Consider the following 21,789-nt stretch of genomic DNA (forward strand, 5'->3'; position numbering starts at 1 on the left):
TGTACTATTCTGTTACCTTTATCACTGTGAGGAAACAGAAGAATCTGAACCAGGAGAACTGGGAGTGCTAGGTCATCACCTTCCTTCCTTTCAAAGCAGAATTTCAAACTCAACCAGTTAGGTGGTTTGGGCTTTTTTTGGTTGTCTTCTGGATTTCTGCTGTAGTTAACAAGTGTTTAAATTAATCTCTTCCTTGTGTTTGAGTAGAAATCTTGTTACTCTTTTCTATGTTGCTTTGGTAAGGAAAGTTAAAACCTGGTGAGGAACAAGAATATGATGGCAACCTGTACATTAAGAAAATTAAAGGAAATATATTTTCTTCCAGGTGCAAAAATAAGCATCCCTTAAAATTATAAATGCACGTTCATGAAGTAAATAGACCTTTATAAAATTAGCATTGAACACTATCCTATGTTCTACCTCCCTTTCGTTCCCCTAAACCTAAATTAAGCTCTGCCAATCTTGAGATCATGAATTGAGTTTTTCTTTTCCATTTCCTAGTTAAAATGCTGCTGGGGAGATTTTTTTCCTTTGGGTTAGCTTGGTTTTTTGAAAGGAATAGACTATTCTTCTGAAATGTGATTGGCTATGGCGTCTCATGGACTAAAGAAGGTGCCTGCTTGATGACATTTCATGCAGGTGAGTTATGGATGTATCATCCAGTTCTGTTACTGAAAGACGCACTTTAATATACCTGTATGCAAACGGAAACATGTCAGTCTCTCTTGATTACATAACAGTCATTTGGTTATTAAGAACCCTTAGACTTACCTTGGAATAAGTATCGAAGTATTTGACAGTTTCTTGGCACAAGGTTTGTAGCTCTTGAGGAAACGTGTCGTATTTGCCTGAGTTTTCTTGAAGTGATGATTGCAGACCCAAATTCAAAGATCATAGAATTGTTTAGGCTGGAAAAGACCTCTGAGCTCATGGAGTCCAACTGTTACCCCACCATGATGTGCAGTAAAATTGAGTGTATGATTTTCCTGTGCAAAGGTCAAACAAAGCATTTCTGCAATGCAGAATTCAGGGGACCAAGTTGAAATGTGTGACTGAATAATTAAAGCCTCCAAATCATCATCATATCCTTCTATCATTTTCTGACTGGTTTACTGTGACCTTTGTTCTTTCTCAAGCTGTTGTTTCCCCAGCAGTGCTCAACAGGACACAAAGATTTTAAACTTCTGTGGATTTTTGTTGTTGTTTTCCTGTGTGGAAACTTGTGCCTTGTAGCCGGTGTCTGCAATTTACAATTCAGTGAATAAAGAAGCAGCTCTTAATCTTTTATGTCTGTTGTTACCTTTTAAAGGTCAAGACGTTTCTGTTTGATTATCTCCGTGTACATCCCTTTAAGAACTTGAAGAGAATATCAACACCTGGTGCCAGTTGGGCCTCATCCCTCAACTGGCACAGAGTTTTTGTTCAGTTCTGCTCGATGCCAGTGATGTCTGACAAAATTCTGCCTCCTGTAGGATTTGCTATTTATGGACACTGAAAAGTTACTAATAGCTGGTGTTGTGATATTATGAAGATAGAGGCAAATCATCTTTTTTTATGGCTTTTTGTTATAATTTACTGTGGCTCAAATTTTTAATAGTTTTTATTTTTCCTTTTCCCTACTTATAGCCAGATGGCCTCAGAGCTGGATTGGGTTGAGGGCAGAAGAGTAAAAGAGGGTGTCAGTACTTCAGCTTAGCTGCAAAATGAATTCATACTCAAAATATTTTTTTTCAGCATCTGGCTGTGTCTGTACGGCTGTTCCTTCAATCTATCCTGGATCGAGCCTCAAATGAAACGTTGGACTTGCTGATTGTAGCAGCATTTTGTCCTAGAACTTGAAGTATGAAAGCACCCATAAATCATAATCAATATGTTTGTGTCCCACAGATGTGGGATTCATCAGATACAGGGAAAATACCAGCCAACTCAGCATTTTATCAAATAGTGTTTGAAAAGTTATTTGCTTATGGAGAAATGAAAACCTGTGTTGGGACGTGGTTTGGATATAACTAGAGGGGCTTCAGCTCCATATGTACCAGCTGCCTGTGTATTAAGGCAGAATTCTGTTGAAGTCCCACATTATGAGATTTCTGCCTTACATTATAAGGAGTAAGAAATGTTAAGAAAGTGCCAGAATGTGAGGTTGCAAAGAAAGCATGTCAGACAGGCCATATTGTGGAAGCCCAGGGTTTGGTAGGGTTAGGGAAAAGGTGTTGCGACCACTGGGGCAAAACGTTTGTTGGCAGTTATGTGTTGTCTAACAAAATTACTGAAGTTTCTCATTTCATGTTTGTGTATCATTTGTATTTGGTGGGAGTTACTTCAGCTTGCAAAGAATATTCACTGTTTTCAGAGATGGCAGCTCAGTAAAGATTTTTCCCTTCATTTTTCTTTCAGAAACAGTATTTGAGAAAAGCAAATTGAGGTGTGAGCATCTTTTCTAATTTTTTTGCCTGAGCTCTGATTTGCTAAGTAACAATCACTAAGAAGCTTAAACTTTATAAACTAGCTAGTTGAGGTTGTGTAGTACATGTTGTAGGAATTAAAAGGGGGACGCTCATTCTTGCTCTTTGCCTTTTTTTCTACTGCCCTTGGGTTAGATGTCCGTATAGTAAAGTGCATGACCTTGCAACTTCGTAACAGTCAAGCAGATGACCCCAGAGTCACTCCTGGCAGGAGCCTACAGGTCTTTTTCCCCACCTCCCCTCCCCCGCCTTGGTCTAGTGCAAGTATGTTAAGAGCTTCACTCTGGAGGTCCTCCCAGTTTGACTCGGCATAGTCTCCGTTGACTCCTGGGCTACACTTAACAGTGTACACAGAAACACCAGTGAGGTCAGGATTAGTTTGGTTGCTGTGGGTTTATGTATTTTTTTGCCATGTGTTTGTCTGCCTTGAGCAGTCTGGGAAACTGAGAAACAATGTATTCTGTGGTGGTCAGATCCAGAACCGTGACTGGACATATCAGTTTGAGCAGGAGTCAAGGTGATGGTCGGCATTGTTCCTGTGCTCACTTTCCATCTACAGCCTCCTTGTTAGAGAGGGTTTGGGTTATTTTTCATGAATAATTCGATAAACCAGTCTGTTTAAAAGCATTACTTATAGTAATCAACCAGTGTGATTGTGCTACAGATGAAGGAATATATTAAGGAAATGGGTATTTTTAAACAGGAAACTCTTCTGGTGAACTTAGTGGTTGGAGCAAATTACATCTGTGATTCTAGACTTTTCACAATTGTGAAGCCAGGATTAGATGTATCAGCAACTATTGCCTAAATAAACGCAAGGTTGTAGTTTTCTTCAGATTTGGGTTTTAGCAGATATTGACAGTGCTCTGATTTGATTTTTTCAATTTATCAGTGCCTGAGACTGACCATTAGCAAATGAGTCTCTTCCCTTCCTAGCAGAAGTTGTTTTCAGGTGGCCTTCAAAATGTTTAGATTCTGCTAATTGAGAGAAGAACTTCAGGTGCTGGGAATACCTGTAACAGAGGTGTTTACAGGAGGCAGGGGCTGCTCCAGAGACCATGGGATGAAGATCTGCAAAAGGTATCGCTATGGTTATTGCCCTTTCCTTTTTCAGTGAAACCGGTTTTTATTTGATTTTTACCTTATTGTTACTTACAATGTAAGTAACTTGTGGTACGGCCCCACAAAACTACAAAAACCTTCATTGACACGCATATTCTGTATTTGCTTGTAGCTTTGGCTCCATATTCTAATCTTAAATTACTGTTAAGATTATAAATCGTATTTTAAATTACAAAATGGCTATGTATAAATCCTTGTATATGTTACTTTCATCCTAACAAGCTGTACGGGTCTTAAACTGTGAGATAAGTCTGTGTTGCAGTCGTAGCAGGGTAGTTGGGATGAGGTAATCACAGGCTAGTTTGAGGCAGAGGAGGAGTAGCAGAATGCTTAGTGAAACCAGAAAATGGTAGATAGTAGTAAGAAATAAATAGTCTTGTATTTCTATTTAAAATGGAAGCCATATAAATTAGATTTGACAAACTCAGTGGCTGAGTATGTACTTACATAACTGCTGTATTGCTGATCCTTCTTCCTGGCAGGACCAGCGTTCCCTGGTCTGCATCCAGAGGGAGAAAATGAAAAATCATTTTAAACATAGAAACTTGTGAGTAGCTAATAACTGACAACTTGTTCTTGTGATCATTACATGTTTTCTGTGCCCTACAGCACCTCGCTGCATCTTCCATGGGCAAGCTCTTGTATCAGGGTTGCTTGTACCATTTATTTGGGTTGTTCCCTTTTTGGGTTAGGCCCTTTTAGCCACTATTGTGCTACAAACAGGTAGATTTTTCCTCACTGTGGAAAGAGCCTTTTCTTGGTTTTATGCATTTCTGTCCAAAGTATTCAGCGCTAATAATAACCCCCAAGGTTTTTTGGAAGATTTTCCTTTCTTTAGTGAATATTTGTAAGTAGTGAACTGATAGACACTTTATACTTAACTTGGAGCTGTGCTCTGCAGGGCTTCAATCGCATGTTGGTGCATCTGGTGCAGTTTGGAAAGCCCAATAAACTGACTCATGACAAGAGGTAGCCTTGCTGTGTTCAAACAAGCAATGTTTTGACACTGCAAAATAAAGAGGTTCTGAATCAGAATGAGATAATTCCCTGGGGTGATTGAAGGGGACTGTGGGATAGACTGATTACTCATGCAGTACTGGTGTTATCAAAATTGTGTTCATCACATGAAATAGGTTCTCAGTGCCCTTTTAGAAGGGAAGCTATGAGCTGCAAAACTTGAGAACTTAATTTGTGGTCCTCATCAGTGGGTGTTGTATTTGGGAGACTGACTGCAGTAAAATTGTTACCTGATGCTGTGTAAAGAACATTGCCTAATTTTGGGGTAGGACGGTATAGCAGTTCATTTGAAGTTAACGTTGTTGTTTTGTAATTAGTAAAAGTATATTCAGCAAAACATGGTTTGGATTAATTTAATTAGAGATACTTCTGTAAGCACAATGCTTTTTACATTGCGACCAGGGGAGATAACCTGCCCCACCCCATCCCCCCTACCCAAACCCCCAAAAAATCATGGTGATATACTACCTTCAGATGATAAACCTGGTGATAGTGTAGTAACTTCTGCATGTTTGTCAGTTTGTAGACATTTTTAATAACAGTGAACTAATATGTATTTAGTGGAATTAAACCACTGGTGTTTCATGGTAAATGCCAGTGGGTTGCATTTTGAGACTGAGGAAAACTTAGGTTTAAAGGAAATTCAGTTGCCAACTTTATAGGAATTGGTGTTACGCCTTTGAGACTCATCTTCAGAATTTTTTACGTGTTTCAAGAAAGTTTCTGATGTCTGGGCTTTCACATGGCACTGCTGGAGAGTCTTGAATACATGAGTTTATTAGAGATTCTGAGCAGCACGTCCTTGACTGAGGGCTGTTGAAAGTGAGGCATAAACATAGAATCTGTAATTTGAAGGAAGAATGTTGCATTACTGCCTTTAACCTTCCTTTAGTTTTTCAGTAGATCTTACTGGATCTTGACACCATGTTAATAACATTGCTGATTTCCAGCTTCTGCAGGAAGGGCCTTTACTAGAGGCTTTCATAGTTAGGTTTTTTATTGCTCACAACAGAGGAAGTAATAACAGGATCTTAAGGAAAATTTGCATGCAGAATTACTGACTTTGAAATTACTTTTTTCTTTCCCAACTGCAGTGACTTGTCGAATTTTTTAGGGATGTTGCATTAGGCTGACATGAACAGAATTTCTTGATTTCAGTCTTATTCTAGGGGCTTTCTAGAATCTTGGGGAGAGGGAACCATAGCAACTGTAAAAGCTTTCAATTTTAAATTTTTAAAGTTATCTTTCAGAATTTGGGAGCTAAAATTACCTTAAAAATGTATGAATAACTCAGTCAAGCTGTTGAAAGAGCACTTGAGCATCTAATAGAAATATATAAGAATTTGAAATTACTATCCACTTGTGTCAGGTTTAGAGTGTTTTAAAGCCATGGTTTATGGGTTAAGTCATGTACACTGGAAAAGTTGACAGGATAATTAAGGAAAACTAGAATGCCTGTGTTCCTGAGAGAAGCTAAACTTCTGGGGGAATGTCTAATTTCTGAAGCACTGGAGGATTTATCCATGCAGCTGTAGAGAATATAGGATTACTGGGATTCAGTGGTTTTCGTAAGACCAAAGCACATCCTAGGAAAACACATATAAAAATCAGAAAAGCTCTGCAATTTGGAGGTATTGGAAAGTTTAAAATTGCAGAATTTTGGCTGAAAAATAGAGCTGTTAAAAATGGTATGCCAAGACAGTGTTCTTGGGAAAGGAGTTGCATTTCCAAAAGCAAAATCTTGTTCAAATACATACTGATGTAGAGCTCTCTTACCAGATAGCTGGAGAGTCTTAATTTTTCCAGGAATAAAAATCAAAATGCTCATGAATTAATAGAAGTCATAGAAGTCATGGTAGAGAAGTGATTTTTTTCTTTTCCAGGTCTTAATCAAGACTGGAGAGAGAAGGACTGGGGAACTTGAGAAGCCTGGTCCAGATGAATGGGCAGAGGAAGTGAAACAGCATTTGTACAGGTCACATCAGCAGCTTCTGGACATTAGATTAACAGGAATTTAATTGATTTAAAATTCACAGCTGTTTTATGAAATGCAGCAGAGCCATTAAAGTGTCTTCTGATCATCAGTTAAAATGAAGGGACTGATTATAGCTATTTGAAATCCTTAACTCTAAGAGTATCTGCATATTCTGTGTTAGCAATGTAGGGAGTTCTTTATGCCAGTCTAAAGTAGTGTAGATGCCTGAACAGGAACGGCTTTGTCTCAGGAATGTTTAAACCAATTACTCAAACAATTTAAATATGATTTGGGGTGTAAATTTAAAAAATGCTGGTGTATTCCATTTATTGCAGAAATTGTCTAAGTCTTGGTAATTGAAACAGTCACTGCCATAAGAAATGGAAAAAGCAAGCAGCCCTTTAGCATAATCCTTTGAAACTCACAGGTTTGCTGAAGTGGCTCTGGCCATTTTAATGTTTAATTAATTTTTTAATAATAAATAATAAACCACTGCAGTTTAGTGTGCTGCTTGTTAAACCTTTCAATCATCTGAGAAAGTGCTTCTGTAGCACAGCATTTGGAAGGATAATGTCAATAGTGCTGAGGCTTTTGGAGACAAGTGTCAAAACCTATTGTGCTTTGAACTCAGTTTCATTGCTAATGAGTTTCTTGTATGGAGACTTTTATATTCATTCCAGTTGCCTCCATTTAAATGCAAGAGATCGAGTAAAAATCAACTTACCAGTAGCTTGCTTGATTCTGCATGTATCTTGAGACTATTTTAATGCAGTTTTATACAAGGTGAAAGCACATCTTTGAAGGTACTGACTTCCATGTGAATAGTAGCCTCTCTTCTTGGCTTTGGGTTTTTTGGGATTTTTTTGGCTTGGTTCGATTTTAAAGTTCTTGAGTGGTCCTGCTTTCTGTCCTGCATCTAGTCCCAAGCATCCAACAGGTTGTTGCTGCTTCATCAGGTTTCAGCACCAGCAAGAGGTGCTGCTGGTGATCTTGGAGGTAATTTGAAATAAATCCACGCTCAGACTAAATCTGAATTTAGGATTAGGTGACTTTTCATACTGTGACATGTCTGAATAAGACTGTTTTGAATATAAACAAGTACGGATTTTCTGGTTTAGGATGAAAAAGTTGAAACAGGTGGTGACTTCACCTTCACAAGTACTGCCAATCTGTGCCTTCATCCATGGCCTTCTGTTCATGAGCTCCTGCATTCTGAAGCCTTTTCTCTCTTGGCAAAAGAATTAAAAACCAAAACAGATACCTATTCAAGGTTCTGTTTATTAAACAATGTCTCTTCGGTGCACTGGATGAGTAAACAGGTCTTGTTGAAAAATAAATGTAGCCATGTAGATTTTCCCAGTACGTGCACGCGAGGGTCTTTGTTGGACTGAATGAATAAGCTTAAATCTGGTATTTTTGTAGTCCTGTATTTGTCTTTGTGATTGTAATAGTTTGTCTAAGCTTGCATTCTGGATACTCAGAGTGATGTGTTAGTACTGGGTAGCATTGCATTGGTGGCTTTTTTGTACTGGGCTTCACTGTTAAGGCATCAAATATGTGAACTTTCCAAAGTTTGTAGCTTAATATTGTTTTAAGGGAATTGCTTGCAATCTTTTTATTTTAATGAAGAGATTCCAGGTGATTAAGTGATTAGTAATTACTTAATAGTGCTCAGTGTTAAGGAGCTGTGGTGGGAAGAGCTGCTTGTAATGGAAGAGCTTGAGGAAGGCAGAACTGTGTGGAGTCAAGTGGAAGAACTTTGGTGTTTTGTTGCTTCCTTGAAACTAGGTTTTGTTGAAACTTTTTGTTTAATTGAAGCTTTTTGTGTTGTGGGTTTTTGAGGGGCCTGGTGCAGAATGTGTCCTCAGCAGTTGTTTTTGGGGCATCCAAAAGGGAGCAGTTCCCTGTCTTCCCATTGCCATCCTGCCTCATGTATCCACGCCCTTTGCCTCCCTGCCTGTGTTTCTCACAGTTCTGCTGCTTCACCCCTACTCAGCCACTGTTACGATGGACAGTTTTCAGCACATTTAAGTGATCTTGCAACAGCATTGGCATTAATGACAGCACCAAAGCTGCACACCAGATTTGAGCTGAGCCCTCGATGAATCTCTATGGTGTGGACATGGAGAGATCAGACATTAGAGAAGGAAAAGGAAAACCTCTGAAGTGAGTTGCCTGTCTGACATTCATGGTTGTTCTAGTCCAGATTTTTTGAAAACTTTACTGTATTTTTCTGTCTCCTGTCTGTTTCCCAGACTCAAAAAAGTAAGAAATGGGCCACCAAAAAAGAAGAGGTGTAATTTGGCAGGAAATAGATGAGCATATCCTAGGACAGGAGGAGGTAGGTCTGTGTGACTAGGGAAGACTTGAAAATCCAGCTTTTTTGCATGGACCAAAATCTTCTGCGAATAACTCCCATGGGGGAATCCTGGAAAAACATAGAGGTGTTGGAGTTAGTGATGTGATAGTAAGAAGCTGGAAATACTAGAAGTCACTATGAATTAATTGAAAAACAGTTGCATGATATGACCTTAACAAGGGAATTATAAATTATATTAATTATACCATCGTAATTGTAAATTATAATCTTTTGGTAATAGTGGGTATTATAACACTCATTCTGTAATAACTATAAATTGTAATTAATCACCTGGTTTAGTGGAAGGTGTGCCTGACCATAGAAGGGCATTGAAACTAGATGAGCTTTAAGGTTCCTTCTATCCAAACCATTTTCTGAGTCTATAAATGTGACCCCCTCCCAAATGGCAGCATTTTTAGTAGATTTCTCAGGTTTGGTCCAGTTAAAGGCACTTTATATTTCTTATGCAATTAACAATCAAATACTTCTTATCTTACAGTAGGATTAGTAAAGGTAAATAACCAAATAGCTTGGTAAGGACATTTAGAGGCAATGCCATCAAATATGTGGATACAGGACCAAAAGATGCAGGACGGAATCCGTATCCGTATGCATATTTTGGGAAACAACAATTGCAAAGATTAAGGTACTGCCAACCTGTCTCTTCCAGATCATCATTAATGTTGGTAACTAAGGATATTTTACTGCAAAAGAGTATTTTTCAGGCTGTTGATTATGCGTATCACTGCCTGGGACATTATAGAAACATGTTTGGTTTGTACTGGAGTTGGTTCACCTTTTCTTCCTAACATGCTTTGTTCTTAAAAAGCCAATTTAAAAATTATTCTTGTGTTCAATGCTTTGTTGTGATAAAGATGCATTTCACAAGTAAGGTTTTAACAAACCTTACTTTACAGAAAATACCGCTGATGAGCCCCTGCCTTGGCAGCAACCTGGGACCAGCGTGTTATATTCAACCTCAAACAGGTGCTGGCTGGGGGCTTGAGCATCTGAGACTGCAGATACCAAACCTGGCTTTCCTCTGGCTGTTTTTAACCAGATAAACAACGAAAAAGGTGCAGTTGTCAGAAACCACAGAATCACAGAATGGGCCAGGTTGGAAGGGACCACAGCGAGTCATCTGCTCCAACCTCCTTGCTCTACATTTTGTTGCCAATGTTTTGTTCTTGCTGTTCAGGGAGAGCTCCAGTGCATCAGAAAATACACTTAAATAACTAGTGTTGCAACTGGAAATAAATTGTAAATAAGTTTAGCCACCACAGGGACCCATGCTGGGGCTTCCCAAGTGTGCAAGCACTGAACTGTTCTGGTGCTAATATGGATTGATGGTTTTTTTCTCCTGCCATGAGAGGGTGTTTGTCTGCACCAGCTGGCTTGCTTTGCTGCCTCCTTCTGTGAATAATTCAGCTGGTTTCTTTTTTTTTTCCAGTTTATCATTCTGTAGGTCAGCCAGGATCTCTGAATGATTCATCTGATTCTTTGTGATCATGTCAGATGACCTGTGTGCATCCAATATATTAGTGAGGTCTGATTTCTTAGTAAAATTATATTTTGTTATTTATGTAGCTTTAACATGAATACTGATGAAGCTGATTTTTTTTTTAGATATGCTAGCATTTTATTTTAAGAAGTCAATGTGTCTGCATTTACCATAAAATTTTGCCCAGTAGTCACACCCCCTGACCCCAGTTATTTCAAGATTAGCTGTAAATCTTTTCTCTAAAAGCATGGTTTTACAGTGCATGTGAGGGCATGGTAATGACGTGTCAGGAAACTAATCAAACCTGAAACCGAGACCTAGAAATCCATTGAAAAAGCTTCATAGTTTACAAATTGAAATAACTTGTGTATGGAGTAGACACTGCTGGTTACACACCTTCTCTTTGTATGTTTTTAACATACTTTATGAATTTTGAATGTTGTGCTGCTGTTTGAGTGTTTTGGGGTTTGCTGGTGGGTTTTTCAATCATTTTCATGGTCTCATAAATGAGTTAGATATTTCCATGGTCATGGATTTTTGAATCAGGCTGCTTCAGTCTTTAGCATGGTGCACCATGCCTAAATGGCACCTTTACTGTGATCTTTGTGGTTGCTACCAAAGTTTGAATATGAGCTTTTTGCAAGTAGTAAATATGAAGTGCTGTTGCCTGTAAAATATCTGTGGCTGATGGGATAAAACTTCTGGCATATTAGTGGAGGGAGGAGAAAAAAAAATCGATGTTGCTGGCATCCAAAAACACACCATAAAAATAAAGCTTCATGCCAGTTTAATAGTCTGAAGTATCTTCGTTGTGTTAATTAATCACTATGCCATATATAATGAGTCTGTGAAGGATGTGAAAGGAAAAGAAACTTTGCTTTGTAAAGGCTTTTCTTTATGATTTCCCCATACCTGGTTGTTTCTAGATTTGCATCTTTGGGGGCAGTTTTCATGGAATTTTTTGGGGATACCATAGAATGACTTGGTTCAGGCAATTATTTCTGGCCTCATTCATTATAGTGGTTGGTTACTACATGTCAGACAGTTATTCTACTTTGGTATTTTATCCTTGATGTATCTAGGAAGTGACAAACAGAAACTCTGAGTGTTTTCATTTCTATAGTACACTGAGATTTTGGTTGTTTTGAAATAGCATTTTCGTGATGGGGAACACATTGCATGTATACACCATTCTTTCTAAAGCTTTTCACTTTGGAATCTTACTAAAATAACTATGTCAGAGTATAATTTTTGGCTTGAATTTTAAAAGATCCTGTCCGTTGATCTTCCTGACCAATCCTAGTCTGGTTTTTTCCAACTTCTTTTGTTGGCTTTTGTGGAAGTAGACAGTACATTCCCTATGGGCCAGAGGATTCTCATTCCTTCCTCCCCATGCGTGTAGCTTTCCTCAGCTTTTTAAAGGGGATGGCAACGTTACTGATCTCCATCATAATGAGAACTGGGAGCGATACTTGGTGTGATAGATGTTGTTCACCCGCAGGTGTACATATAGCTGGCATCTGTCAGTCTGTGTCTGTGTTCTGCAGGGAGTTCCAACAGCATAGAAGGGAAGTGGTAGAGTTGGAGCTTTTCCTGTCTCCCTGTGGACCAAGCTTAAGGATTTACTGCAGCAGTGGAAGAACAATTCATTCATTCGGCTTAACTGAGAAACTGCTGCTAAGGCTGCTTTTGTGATCCAGTTATTTAACCTTCTTTTGTGCTGTCAAATGCTGACTCCTGGCAGATGAAGCAAATAAGTGTTTAAACCAGGCAGTTCCAGAGTTTAAAAGGAGCAGTTTTTGCTTCTCCCTACATACACACACAGTTCACAAGTGTGGGTTGTACAAAACAGAATGACCTGGAATGCACTGACTTTGCACATCCTCTCTGAACTGTAGGATTCACCCACCTTGGCTTTTTAAAGTTGTAAAATATAAGTGGTGCCTTTGTCCTGCAACTGCTTTGAAACTTCAATGTGAAAAGGTGATATGTAAATATCAGAATTTTCTTATTCTAATTTCAAATTTTCTTATTCTAAATGTTACTTTGCATTGCTTTGCCAATTGCAAAATTTCTAATGGCTCGATTAAACTAAATTTATTCGTTTTGATAATGCCTTCTATAATTGATTAGGCAATTAATGGTATTGTAAAATATAGACCCACTGTGTAATTGTGAACTAAGTGGAAGACAAATCTTTTGGTATTAACATATTGGTCAAATTCCTTCCCTTTCTATCATTAAGATACATACAAATAGCTAGTCAGTATTTGCTTAGTGTCTAGAACTTGGTGTTTAAATGATTCTGTTGTATGTGCAAAAGTTTAATGAAATTCTGTATTTATATAGTTGTAGATCTCCATGCTGCCACTTTTACACCAGACAGGTTTTGTGCTTTGATAACTTAAATTCCCTCAAAGGGATGCAAGTCCTGCTGCAAATTAAGAATTACTGGTAACATACATTTTCAGTGAAGTCTTGCTAAACTTCTAATACTGTTTCAAAGGCATTGTGATGCTCTCAGGATGTTTCAAATAGGATCTTTGAAATAGGATTTCTAATGGTTTAGTCAAATGCATCACCATATGAAATGATCAGATGTCATTTCCATTTTAAATAGATTCCTGTAATATGAAAGATTCCAATCAAGATGTTTTCACACTTCACTTAGCTCATCATATGCAAACTAAATTAAGATATCAGTCGACCTACCAGATGTGGTAGGCACAGACCTACCAGAGCCCATATCTCAGGGATGGCAGCAAGTGTTGATAGCTGTATAGTTTGGAGATCCAAAACTTTCTTTAATTTCAAGTAATAATTTTCATCTTTTAGTTCCTTTATTGCCTGTTGATCAGTTTGGCTTTTTGCCTGATTTACACCAGTGTAGTGTCTGGGAGAACATGTAACAAGTAACCACGGCTTGGAATAGGTACTAGTAGTAAGTTTGGAGGAGTTGGTCTGGTTCCCAAATTTAGGTGGTGATTAAAGCTTGTGGGTTAAGTAAAAATGATTGTGAACTGTCATGGGCAGAATCTTTTGGTGGCACACCTGTGTGTGTCCCAGCTTGAAGCTCACAGGTGTGCAATGGAGAAATTATGTCCTAAACAACTTCCAGTTTTCTTTAGACTTTTTAATTTCTGCCTTTTTTTATTAATCTTCTGCCATATTTTCCAATGGTTTTATAGTTTATCTTAAAAGATATGTATTTTGATCTTTGGTTCATCTTCAGGGACTTTTTTAAACAAAGTTGTGTAAGACGTAGAATTAGCAATGATGTCTGCTGAATTGATTCTTCCACCTCCACCAACTTTTCAAATACAGTGACAGCCTATCCCAGAAACACAGGGGATGTGCTTTAAATACTTCCACAGATGACATGTGAATTTTGTTTTAGACTGGAAGTTGCCTGCCTTTCCAAACCACCCAGGAGCCACCTCTGCAGGCAGAAGCCAATGTTCATGCTCTTGACTTTATCCTGAAGGAACTGGCAAAGCTTTCTGCAGTGATTTGCCAAGGTGATGGACCTGCAATTGTGACTGTGCTTACCAAACAGTGCAGTTCTTAAAGGTTTCATCTTGCAGAGCTGATCCAGTGGTTAGGTTCATCCACGTTTAATGCACAGTTGGCTCATTTAGAAATGTCTCTGCTCTTGACCTCCGCAAACTGGGGACCAGGAGCCATTTCCATATCTTTAGCAAGTGCCAGGCTCTCACAGATCCATTCTCAGCTCTATTTAGTGAATTTGGCATTAAAATTTTGTTAGGTCTAGTGCTAACATGGTGGAATAGAACCATGCTTGTGTGCACTAATGATGAATACATTTTTATAGGTCATTTTAAGAAATGCTAACACTTTCATCTCTGTCTAGATTAATTTTCTTGGCACCTCTGACATATTTTACAATATATATTTTACAATACTTCAGATATTTCAAGTAAAGATCTCTTCCAAACAGAGCTCTAACAGCTCAGCCCAGTGTCTGGCTTTATGCAGGCTTCCCAGCTGCTTTGCGGAGGCCGAGGAACCTCAGATTGCTTTTGTGTAATCCAGTAACGCAGGAGAAAGTGAGGCTAAATGACAGCAGCTGTGGCCCTGGCATACCAGATGTGGCAAAGCGGCTCTTTTTGGAAGAAATGAGGGATCACAAAAAGCCCATATGATGGGTTAATCCCCCTGAGGCTCTGGGGGCAAGGGGGGAGCAGTTGTCAGGAAGAGCCCACCCCCAGGCTTTGGAGAAAGGAACAAAGCTCAGCTTGGCTGGGCAGCACAGCCTAACCTGCCGTGGCACTGCAGAAGGTGACAGAGATGCTTTTGACTTTGTCCTTTGCTTAACCTCATTCAAGGAAAGTCCTTCAAGTCAGCATTCAAGCAAAATCAAAGAATTTCCAAGTGCAGCAAGATGCCAGCATGTGAAGTACTCTGGTTTAAATGGGACACTCTGTTCAACCTTGCCTTTTGATCAATGCTTCCATGGCTTACCTGTGCAGCTGGGTGGTACCTGGCAGAGGCTGAACTGTGCAAAGGGTTGGAATAATGATTATGTGGAGCATTTATGAAGCTGTGAAAATTGATGTCTTCACTAAGCTTACAGTACAGCACATTTGTGTAAGGCACAGTTTTGATCCTTAAAGAATTTGCTGAGCTTTAATCTTACAAATTACTTCTGGTTTTAAAAAAACCTGTTCTTCTTACTGATGCTGCTTGTCTGTTGGACAGGTTTTTTTTTTTCTCCATAACTGAAAATGATGCATCTCTTCTGATATCCTTTTCCTTTTTTCACAAAAAGTGTAGTTTGTCATTTTGTCCATCTATTCCTAGGCAGACAAATCTGCTTGGGTATTTGTGATGCTTTGTTTTGGTTTGATCTCGTTCTCATTTTGATATAATAATTTTATATATATATATAGATAGATAGATAGATATATTATATTTCTGTGTATTTCTTCTACTAATTTTTTTTCTGCTCAAGAAAAATGGTAATTTCTGTCTTGTGTCCAAATTTTATATATAATATTTACATGGGTTTATGAAGAAAAAGAGGTGGATTGCATTTTGAAATACCTGCAATAATTGAAGCACTCCAGGATGTGCATTTGTTTTTCTTACCTGTTTTGAACAATGTCTTTGAACTCCCATTGCTTGTTTTGGTGGAGTGTCAGTAGCTTTAAATGATGCATATTCACTTAGATGAAGGTTGGGGATGGTAGAATGAAGTGTCTTTGTGTCTGTTAGTGTTCTCTGATACAGGGGTGAGGTGGATATTTGAGGAAATGGAGAATATTAAGCAAAAAATTAGATGCCGCCCTTATGGATTAGGGAAAGTACTTGAGAATCATTTTAAAATACAGAGTAAGAACTTTTCTGTGTAAAATCTGACTGAGTAAAAGGTGTTCTACCTGGACAGAGGTAGACCGAATCCAAATATATAATTAATGCCTTTTTTTGGTTGGTTTTTCCCTGCATAGTTTGCTTTGTTAAACTCTTTCACCTGACAGAATGTGAATGTTGCTGACGGAATGTGCTTGATGCAAAGATTTAAATGTAGAATTTCCAAACAACATGTATTTATTTCTTCTTTTCTTTAGGAGACATCACTCAGAAAGGATATGAAAAGAAGAGGGCAAAGCTATTAGCACGGTACATACCACTAATTCAAGGTGAGAAACTGCATGGAAGTTACACTTTTGTGCCAAATCTGTGAAAATACAAAATGGAAAAGTTCTCACTAAATAGACTGGATGAATTATAATAGTGTGTGGTATGGCATCTAACCAGCAGTGGGAAATGGCTGTCACAGAGAAGTGCAGAGCAATGTAAAAGCCTGAAATACAGGGGGTTTTTTTATATAGTTTTATATAAAATGTTAAATGGTAACATTTTTGTCAGCAAACTTCAGTTTGACACCTGCATCTGAGACTTTAAGATAACTTTAGAAATGAGTTATTACTAAAAGCAAGTTGGCTGCTTTCATTCGATGAAAATGCTCAGTAGCCATCACTCTCATGCTTTAATGTGCTGGTTTTTTGCATTCGCCCTGTGCCTCACCCCATTTCCACACACCTCCTCACCCTCTCTGTTTCTTCAAAGTACTGACTTTTTTATTATAAACTATTATTTCTGAAGCTGGTTATTATCAGAATTCATCATCCACAGCCAAAACCCCAAGTGCCCAACTTTTTTTTAATTTATTTTTTTACTAGGACACTGAAATCACTCAGGGTTAGGGCTGTTCTGCTGCCACTGAGCTTTGGTATTCTATAATCCCCCAATTTTCCGTATCTTGACAGATTTTAAGATAAGGAAAAATGAGAAGAAAACCAAGGTGAGTGGAAGCAATAATGAGGCACTGTAAACTGAGACAGTGTTGAACAGTCAGAATGTTATCTGATGTTTCATCATGCGGGTTCTTAGCAAAGGTTTCTTTTTTGTGGCTTTGGTTTTTATTTGGGTTTGGGTTTTTTTTTAAGAACAGATGTAAGTTTTCCCTTAGCAAATTTATAATCTCTGTAGGCCAAGCAGAACCAAACTCATCTCTTTAAAATGGCTCATTCCTTGCAAAGAAGCAGTTTGGATTTTTAGGATGACTTTGACAGTCAGCAGCAAGCTCTAGCCTCACCTGCCACATCTTCTCCTCCTTACGCCATTTTTCTGGAAAGAACTGTCTCAGTTTTCTGTTCAAAGTACCCTGTCCTCTAACTCAGCTTAGTTAAAGATTCTGAGACCAGGCAAGGTATGGATTTTGGCTGAGCATTTACAATTATTAGAAATATTCTGTCAATGCACTTTGATTAGAAAGTCATGTCTTTGGATTTCTGTCTCTTGTTTAATCTCTGATCACCTTTGATTTACTCTGCCTTCACTCCTTTCTATTGACAGTGGAGTTTTACTTTATATTTTTTTCTTCTCAGCTCTCAGAAGGCTGTTTGCGCAAATATTCAAGTACTGAGGTCTCAAACATAGCTTAGACAACTCCAGTATTTGGTCTCCCATACTTGTTAAAGTAAGTTTAGATTTTCAGCTGCTTAAAGATTTTTCTCCTTGTTCAGCCATATTTTCGCTAATCGCCTTAAGCAATAGTTTAATGAGTCAGTGAATCCTGTGGTTTGTCCTACTTGCTTGATACCACATTTTCTAAGCAATACCAGATTACCTGATTTTTGTTTTTTACGATTCTGCCTAGTTTAGCATTAAGCTGACAGGAATCTAGCTTTAATACGCTAAAAAAAATGAATAGGCTGTCTGCCTCTGAGCACAAAGAATGATGGTCTGGCAAAAAGATAAAATTTGCTTAAAACATGAAGCTAACTGCCTGTTTCAGTTTCCTGACATATGTTCCATTAACCCAGTTCTAGCTTGGAATTTGCTTAATTGACACAGCTTCAGCATGGCTCAGAATAGTGTGTGGGAGTCCCAAAGGCTTTGAGCGTGCAGAAATTTTTTTATCATTAACAATTTAATTGCAGCATTCCTGGTAGGATTCATAAGGTTCATTATCCATCAAGGTTTTGCAGACTGATGAATGTCAGCATTTTACATTTGATGAGTTCTTACTCTATGATTTGACCATCCCCAGGACCCCTGTCTTTTTACAGCTTTATGTCTTACAAGTGTACTTGCATGCTCATAGGTTTGATTTCTGGAAGTTTAACTTTCTATGTTACACCTCATCAACTGCCACCTACAAACTGATCATGTGTAAGCTCCTGCTCTTTCAATACCATGTAAAATGGGTTGGGCTGTGTTTTGCTGCACTCTGTAGCTGAATCTGTGGGGAGCCAGATCGTTACCCAGACAGTGTTAAACAACCCTGCAGAGGGTTTGGTGAACAAGACAGAAGTGGCTGCAAAGCATATTGTCAATTAGCAGGAAAATTAAGCAGAACATCTTGTGATTCAAGAGTCTCATTCTTGTAGATTGTTTTGTGTTCTAAAATTCTAAATCTGCATTGATGAAGAATTAGTGGAAATGTAAAGATTTTGCTTACAACCATAAAACTGTGTAGTTATGTGGAAATACTAACTAGAATGAGTTATTTTTCACTGGTCCAACCAAATGCACTGTGCAAAATCAAAAACAAGTGTTGAGTAATAGCAAGCATTAAACAGTAATTAATTATTTTAATGAAGTAATATTTAACAGTCAGTAATTGGTTTCCTCAGTCAACCTCTGCATGCAAATTACAGATAAAACTCTGAGGAAATAATTAATTATATCTGTAGGCAACCAGGCATGCTGCATGGTGAAGCTTCTGAGTGATGGATAACATCAGATACATGGCAGAGGGTGATTTTGAATCTGGGTAGAGCTGGAGTGTAAAAACATTCAGAAATAATGATAAAATACAGCATTTACAGTGAGTATCCTGTCCTGATGGGCAGGTGATGGTCTTAAGCTTCCTAACACCTCAAATAAAACTCTTGCCTTGTGATAGTTGTTTCCTGATTATCCTGATTTCTTACTGATCTTTTTACAGTGTTACTGGTTATTTTTAAGTTGCCTCTTCTGCTGTGTAAGGTTGCAACTGCAGTTAGTGTCCTGGTGCTGCTTTACAGAGCAGTCCTTGGAAATTATTTCACTAGATTTAGTTAGTGCTAGATAAACACCTTGGTGAGTGACTTCATTTCTCCTCTGGTGTCAGAGTGATTCCACTCTAATTAAATTTTTTTTCTTTTATTGTTTTCTTCTCTTTTCTTTCTTAGTGCTTCTGCTCCAGCAAAATTGAAATGTTACTATTTTCAAATTTTCATTTTAAAGGAAAATGATGATAGAACCTCCTCTAGTTTTCATTGAGGCTGGCATGTCCCATACTTCTATTTTTCTTACGTTTTCATAGTTTTATGTCTCTGAAAAATGTTTCTGCTGCTGCCAGGAATAATATACTTTCTATTCCTGGCTGGACCAGGTGATCGTCAAGGTCCCTTCAACCTGGATTGCTCTGTGATTCTGTATAACTGTGATTTTTGTTTTTACTTCTTTGTGGGTACTTCAGCCATTCATTCAGTTAGAGTGGGATGAGTTTTACATGCCCTATAGCACTTTGTACCTCTAGTTCCATTTTAAGGAGTGTGCAACTTACTCTGGTGTCTTGGAGTCTACAAAAGCTTTATAGTTTCTGATAGTTTATAGGAAAAACATGTAAGTACCTTTCTTGATGCTATGGGGTTAAAACTCCTACTTTATACTATGGGTATAACAGCTATGATCAAAGTACGTCCAAATTTTAATTGGCTAATTTGGTTGGATCTTGGTGTAATTGGTTTGAATGAGGTATGTGAAAATGTAATGTGTTCACATGGGCAAGTTGAAAAAGCAGTTTATAGCTTCATTGCTCACAGTTTCTCCAAAGATCAAGAGATTGCAATTCTGTTCCTTTTCATGAAATTCAGTGTACATCCTTTTGCATTAGGAGTGCTGGGCTGCTTGTGAAGCACCTCTTGAACTGCTGCTTAAAATGGACTATTATTTTGAGAAATTAAAGTTCTAGCTAATGCCAGGTAGGTCTTCTGCTTACCAGTCTGTCATAGTGTCTAAATAAGTGTGTCTCTTGCTTGTGGGAATTTTCTTTGAGATGGTTTAGTCAGTGTTTGGATTCTCTGAGTTGGATCCAAATCCTGGCTTGTATTTGGTTCATTGAATTTATAACAAGTGTATTCTATGCTTTTGTATTCTTTGCTGCTGTTTTATGCTTCCTTGAATGGAAAGTGTTAATGCCCTTAAAATAGTTTCATAGGCTTCAAGTGGAAGCTTATGAGCTGGAATTTACTTCCTTGAGTAGAGGAGAATGTTACAGAATCATGGAAGACTGTCAAACAGTGCATGTGTATGATGCCTTTTGTTATCATTATTATTTTTAATCTCTTGAACTTCTAATACCTTATTCTGGGTAATAAATTACATTGGGTAGACCCTTATTCAGTCCCTCTGATCTGGAAGGTGTGAATACTTCGTTTTGGATCTTGAAGACAAAAGTGTGTACAGCAGGTAATATGTTCTAGGATGGGTTATGACAGTAAAGAATGGTAACATTGAACTGTGAACATGAGTGAGGACTGGATAGTCAGTAATTGACCCAGAGCCAGACCTCCACTTTTTGGATTTTCCACCTTGTCATACCCCTTTTCCTGTCTTTTTGTGCTTTGAACCTGGCTGCTGTCATTTGTTCCTTTCTTATTTACAGACTCAGTTCAATAGCTGCAGAAAGATTTGATAATGTACAAAGAGTCTGGAGTTTCTTCTTTGGCCTCCCTCTTCCCCTCTCCTCTCTACAGAGCTCTTTAATACATTATGTTTTGAAAATTTGATCTTTACCTACCTGATGTCTTTAGCTGTGCATCCTCCCCAGTGATGCCAGCAGAGAATCTTCTGGTCCTGGCACCTCTTCACTGCTCTTATAGTAAAATCATTTTTGCTTGTAAAAATGAAAATGGCTAGAAATGCCAGTATTCGTCTTGATTCTCCAGTGCTTGTGGATGGACAAATACAGTAATAATTCAAATATTAGCTTTAATTTCATTCTGTAGAAGCAAATTGTTCAGTTAGTTGGAACAAGCAGCCTCTTTAAGATGACTTCATTCTTGCTAGCTTTGGGTAAGTTAAAAACGGACAAGATGCAGTGGTAGTGGATCAAGTGCCTTTAGTATATGTCTTTTCACATGTTATTTTGTAAAGGCTTTGGTGTGAGTGGAAGTTTGTGTAGCCTAATTACGCATCTGCTTTTGCTGAAGGCTAAGTTAGTGATTTGCGTACTAGGAGAATAAATGAACAAACTCACCAAGCTTGTGGAACGATTTTACTGGCGCACAGTTGTGTAGCCTAAGAGTCAGATGCACTACCTTACTATTTTTACCAAAAAATGATGTTTTTCAGATTCATTGGTTGTATTTTTGCACTAGGATATGAAACCTTCTTTGAGAAAGCAAGAAGGGAGACTTAATCTGAAGAAACTGAGTTGTGGTGTCTAACAGTGCCAAGGATTTCATACTTCATCCTAATTTAAAGGAAACTTGTGAGAATCATTGATACATACTTCATCACAATAACTCTGATTCACAAAAAAATGATCTTAGTCTTGGGAGGAGGAGAGTGTTCTGGTTTTGGAGTTGGTCATGCCACTCCTATTGTTATATGTGGTTACTTCTTCCCTGCTCCTCCTGCCCCCAGTACTGGTGTGGCCAAACAGCAGTGCTGGGATTGCGTGTGACTCAGGACATCCCACATGCAGGTTGTCATCTGCTGATGGATTATACACAGTTAGCTCATTATCCAGATTATTTTCCTCTCACAGGGGATCACAAAGTGGAAAAGAGGCTCTTACAAGTCCTGATCTCAAGGCTCTGTAGTTACTACA

The 21,789-nt window shown here is 38.3% G+C and overlaps 1 protein-coding gene across 7 annotated transcripts in view; it reads left to right on the forward strand.

Moving 5' to 3' along the window:
* DIP2A (disco interacting protein 2 homolog A) overlaps nt 1-21,789 on the forward strand; it is an 82,711-nt gene that overhangs the window by 9,150 nt on the left and 51,772 nt on the right. For 6 of the 7 annotated variants that reach the window (XR_005602281.1, XM_039554668.1, XM_039554663.1 and 3 more), the window contains exon 2: nt 16,028-16,099. Coding sequence is in view for 5 of the 7 variants with exons in the window: in XM_039554668.1 (XP_039410602.1) it covers nt 16,028-16,099 (72 nt within the window). In the remaining 2 variants the exon portion in view is untranslated. Of the gene's footprint in view, nt 1-16,027; nt 16,100-17,350; nt 17,443-21,789 lie in introns of all 7 variants that reach the window. The other variant, XM_039554667.1, reaches the window with a different exon arrangement.

This window comes from Corvus cornix, chromosome 7, assembly GCF_000738735.6.
Source record: "Corvus cornix cornix isolate S_Up_H32 chromosome 7, ASM73873v5, whole genome shotgun sequence".
NCBI classification, from domain to species: domain Eukaryota; kingdom Metazoa; phylum Chordata; class Aves; order Passeriformes; family Corvidae; genus Corvus; species Corvus cornix.